Here is a 5281-nt window from a genome sequence, read left to right as displayed (position 1 = left end):
GAGAATCTTTTTATGCAGAAAATTGCTAACTTTCAGTGTGATGGAGGAGGTGAGTTCATAAGCTCAAGATTTGTGTCTCATCTAGCCACATGTGGCATCAAGCAACTCATTTCATGCCCTCACACACCGCAACAGAATGGGTTGGCTGAAAGAAAGCATAGGCACATTACTGAACTTGGCCTCTCAATGATGTTTCAAAGCAAGATTCCTCAATATCTATGGTTAGAAGCTTTCTTCACTGCTTCTTTTTTGGGCAACCTGCTACCATCTTCTGCATTAGCTGACAACAAAAGTCCTTATGAGCTTCTAATGGGTAAACCTCCTATCTATACTGCTTTAAGAGTGTTTGGATCTGCATGCTATCCATATCTCAGGCCTTATGCTAAGCACAAATTTGATCCTAGATCATTACTTTGTGTCTTCTTAGGCTATAATGAAAAATATAAAGGTTATAGGTGCCTTTATCCACCTACTGGTAAAGTTTATATTTGCAGGCATGTTCTTTTTGATGAGCATCACTTCCCTTTTCAGAAAGAGTATGCTTCTTACATTACTCCGGCTACCTCTCCATTACTTTCTGCCTGGCAACAGAGTAATTCAGCAAATCAACAAGTCTCATCAACAGAAACTCAGTCTCCGGAACCGATTACTAGTGAGCCACATGAATGTTCTGAGCGTACGACAGCCTTTGATGCTGCTTCTATTGGCGACAGCATTCCTGTACTCACTAGTAGTCCTATTCAAGATACATCAACAGTTAACAGTCCTCAGAAGACGCCGATTCCAGCTGAAACAGAGGTTTTGCTCATGGATTCACCAACAGAGTCCATATTTTCTGAAGAAGATTTTCCACCTCTCACAAGTCCTCAAGCACCTGTCAACAATCATTCTATGACAACAAGAGCTAAAGATGGGATAAGGAAGCCTAATCCTAAATATGCTCTGCATACTGTGAAGACTAACTATTCAGAACCAAAGACGGTGAAATCAGCACTTAAAGATTATGGTTGGAACAGTGCTATGAAAGAAGAGGTGGATACAATGCATGAGACTCAGACATGGGATTTAGTTCCTCCAGAAGAAGAAATTCAACCTCTAGGCTGCAAATGGGTTTTTAAAACCAAGCTATGTGCTGATGGATCATTGGACAACCTCAAAGCTCGACTAGTAGCAAAAGGTTACGAGCAAGAAGAAGGAGTTGATTTCATTGAAACATACAGCCCTGTAGTTCGAACAGCCACTATCAGAACAATTCTTCACAGAGCCACAATCAACAAATGGGAGGTTAAGCAACTAGACGTCAAAAATGCCTTTTTACATGGAGATTTAAAAGAAACTGTCTTCATGGTACAACCACCAGGGTTTGAAGACCCTAGCAAACCAGACTACATATGTAAGCTCAAGAAAGCCATCTATGGGCTGAAACAAGCCCCAAGGGCGTGGTTTGACAAGTTTAGTTCCTTCCTACTTGAATTTGGATTCACTTGCAGCTATCCGGATCCGTCGCTGTTTGTCTATACCAAAGGCAATGATGTTATGTTCTTGCTTCTTTATGTTGATGACATGTTGCTCACAGGTAACAACACCAAGCTCATTGATCAACTTATGATGAGTCTCAGCAGTATTTTTCGAATGAAGGACATGGGTCATATACACTACTTTCTGGGAGTTCAAGCACATTCTCATGCTGGAGGTCTCTTCCTCAACCAAGAAAAGTATGCTACAGACTTACTAATCACTGCAGGGATGGCTGATTGTGCTCCAATGCCAACTCCACTTCCTCTTCAACCTGATAAAGACTATGGTAAGTCAAAGCCATTCTCTGATCCTACATATTTTAGAAGCTTGGCAGGGAAGCTCCAATATCTTACATTGACCCGGCCTGACATTCAGTTTGCGGTTAACTTCGTATGCCAAAAGATGCATACTCCATCTGAATCAGATTTCAACTTGCTCAAGCGTATCCTGCGATATGTGAAAGGTACAATAAGCATGGGTATCAATTTTTCGAATACTACAGACTCTACTCTTCGTGTATACAGCGACAGTGATTGGTCAGGTTGCAAAGACACTAGCCGCAGCACAGGAGGTTTCTGTACATTCCTCGGAGAAAATATTATATCATGGTCTTCGAAGAAGCATTCTACTGTTTCCCATTCATCCACTGAAGCAGAGTATCGAACTCTTTCATTAGCTTCTCGAGAAATAATGTGGTTGAATTCACTCTTACGGGAAACAGGAGTTGCTCAGCCTATTACTCCAGAGTTATATTGTGATAATCTCTCGGCGGTTCATCTCACTGCCAATCCTACACTTCACTCAAAAACAAAGCACTTTGCTAGAGACTTTCATCATGTGCGAGAACAGGTTGCACTTGGAGCTCTTATTGTTAAGCACATTCCAGCTCCTGATCAGATTGCAGATGTCTTCACCAAGTCTCTTCCTCAACAAGCGTTCTTTGATTTGAGGTTCAAACTCGGCGTTTGCTTGCCACCCACGCCAAGTTTGCGGGGGAGTATAAGGAACTCTCCAGCTGAAACAGAGGTTTTGCTCTCAAGTGAAGTTGGACCTGCAACACAAACACTGAAGCCCATCAAAGAAACTCAGTCAAAGCCCATTAATACTCAGTCGTTATCCTGCAGCAACACAAAGCAAGATAACGTTCTCAGAAGATTCCCGAAGCAATGCAAGGTTCCAGGAAGCTTCCTTCATAACAAATTTGGAGCTCTTGGATCATGTGAAGTCACGTGCTAAAGGACACCTATCATGACATCATTGATTACCTTTATCCTTAAATATCAATCATTAGCCACTGTAAAAACTTGAGTTGAATAAAGACAAAAAAAGTTCTTCTTCTCCAAAATTTTCTCTCTAGCTTTCTTAAAGCTTTCATAACGTAAAGTGCTTAGTCAACCACGAATTTTCGTTTCATTCCCCGTTATGATTCCTTTTTAAAGAATTATAATTTAGATTACTAGTTGCATTCATTTTAACTAACGTCAATTAGTAATTTAGTACTAATCCTCACGCATGAAGACCTGCACGTTACACATTTTGCTATAATAAAATCCAAAAAAAAAAAACTATGAACGTAGAAAAAACAGGAACAGTTCCAAAAGTTGGGCCTTTAACTACCAAACAGTCCAAATGTTGAGTAAGCAAGCAAGCGAAAGCAGAAAAGTTATTATTCTGGGGTGGCGTTAAAAATCGGTTTAAATCTTAAAACTGAAACTTAAAGAGGAGTTTCTTTATTTGACGCAATTCTTAATTTTTGAAGTAGTTGAATATAATTTCTTTATCTTTGAAAACGGTTCCGTATTCACACGATGCTTGGTTTTTCTCTTTTGCTTGCATTGTTCGAATTTCTTCAGTACTAAAAAATGATCATAATTATTCATGATTTAGCTTATAAGAAATAATCATCTTCGCATGAATAATTATGATGATTGTCAAGTGTACGAAACAATAAACATCCTGAGACTTGGAAGGAAAGGTGTTCTCATAATTTGGACGGTGGACCTAACTTGCTTCCGTGTGGAATAAGGTATACCGTATACATATCTTCCTCTTCTTTACTTTGGTTTTTGGGTAAATTATTTTAAATATTTGTAAAGTTTGGTAAGTTATTATTATTGAACTCAAAAACCCCAGGAAAAAAAACTAGCCGAAGCATTATTTATTCTATCTTATCCCAACCTCAAATTATATTCACTTTTAAGTTCAAAGTTGTGCCTCTTATTCCCAATATCCCATCATTGTTTCTTTGTTTGTACAATTATTTGTTGAATATAGAAAATAAACTTACCCACACACATAGAAAGAAAAGTTGTGACAATTAAATTCATTAAAAGATGATAATAAATTGATTTGAATGTATATAAAAGTTATTATCTTGGATGCTGATCATCTTCCGATTAGATACGATAAAATGTTCATCTCATAATTCACGTTACTATTAAGTTTTTCGGGGATATGTCTTTAGTTAAGTGATTTTGTCAATCCAAAGATGTAAAAAAAAAAGTAAAAAATAATAAGTTTCTCTATCTCTCTCTTTGTTAGCACCAGACTTTTGGTTTCGATCCATGTCGACTACTCATGTCCTAAAATGTTACACCAAAATGTTAAGCTCAAGACTATGGGTGTTCAATCAATTCGGTATTAGTAAACTACCTTATTAACCGGACCGAATCTTGTTCAATTCAATACAACTTTGGTTTGTAATATAAAACCAAACCGGTCTCATAACCTTAAAATGAAGCCCCCAAAAATAGTCCAATACAACAAAACCAAAGCCAAAACCTCCTTCCAAAAAGACAGTTTACAAGAAACAAAAACAATAATCTCAACCTGAGCAACAACCAGATGATTTAACAGCAGTAACATCATCTTTGTTTCCAATATCAATGGTCTGTCCTTTAGGTAAAGACATGGGATCTCCAGTACCATCAAGAGCTTTACGGCTCATTACACGATAGATTTGAGTCAAAACATGAGTGAAAGCTTGTTCGACATTTGTAGCATCCAAAGCAGAAGTCTCCATGAAAAACATGTTTTCTCTTTCAGAGAATGATCTAGCTTCTTCTGTGGGGACTGCACGAAGGTGTCGAAGATCGGCTTTGTTTCCAACAAGCATGATCACAACGTTGGCATCAGTATGGTCACGAAGCTCCTTGAGCCATCGTTCAACGTTTTCGAACGTTATGTGTCGAGTTATGTCGTATACTAGAAGTGCCCCCACTGCTCCTCTGTAGTATGCACTCGTGATTGCTCTGTACCTGTATAACAAACAAGTCGCAATTACTCAAAAACAGAGCGTATAGCAGTAGGTATGAGAAATCGGTTTACGGTTTTGTTTGGTTCGGCTTTTGATTTTATCGGTTTTATAGAAATGAAAACCAAATAAAATCATTTGTACAATTTGTTTGGCTTCCGTTTTGTTCTTGATTTGAATTAAGTTATATTTGATTAAAATATAAAAATTGATAATTGATATAAATCATGATCTAGTTAATATTATATTAATGTAATAGAATTATGAGAAATTGTTAAAAATGCCCCTTTTTCAATACCCCTTTTCAAAAATGCCCCCTTTGAGAGTCCATTTTTAAGTTTGCCCTCTTTTAATTTTTAATGACCATTTTACCCTTATTTGAAACAAAATTAGGTCCACAAAATACAAAATATTTTTTGGGAGGAAAAGTGATCTCCCAATTTTCCCGCCAAAACACTTGTAAAAAACCTTTAAAATACCTTGTAGTAGTTTTCCCGTAAAATTTTTTCC

General features: G+C 37.5%; 1 protein-coding gene across 1 annotated transcript in view; it reads right to left on the bottom strand.

Moving 5' to 3' along the window:
* Positions 1–4151: 4151 nt before the first annotated feature.
* LOC9304064 (ras-related protein RABA1e) overlaps positions 4152–5281 on the bottom strand; it is a 2558-nt gene continuing 1428 nt past the window's right edge. The window contains exon 2 of the mRNA XM_021016637.1: positions 4152–4775. Within this exon, the coding sequence (XP_020872296.1) occupies positions 4343–4775 (433 nt within the window). The 3' untranslated portion in view covers positions 4152–4342. The remainder of the gene's footprint in view (positions 4776–5281) is intronic.

The sequence above is a fragment of the Arabidopsis lyrata genome (genome assembly GCF_000004255.2).
Source record: "Arabidopsis lyrata subsp. lyrata unplaced genomic scaffold ARALYscaffold_7, whole genome shotgun sequence".
In the NCBI taxonomy this organism is placed as follows: Eukaryota; Viridiplantae; Streptophyta; class Magnoliopsida; order Brassicales; family Brassicaceae; genus Arabidopsis; species Arabidopsis lyrata.
Note: the sequence above shows the minus strand (reverse complement) of the source record. Positions and strands in the feature narration are given on the sequence as shown.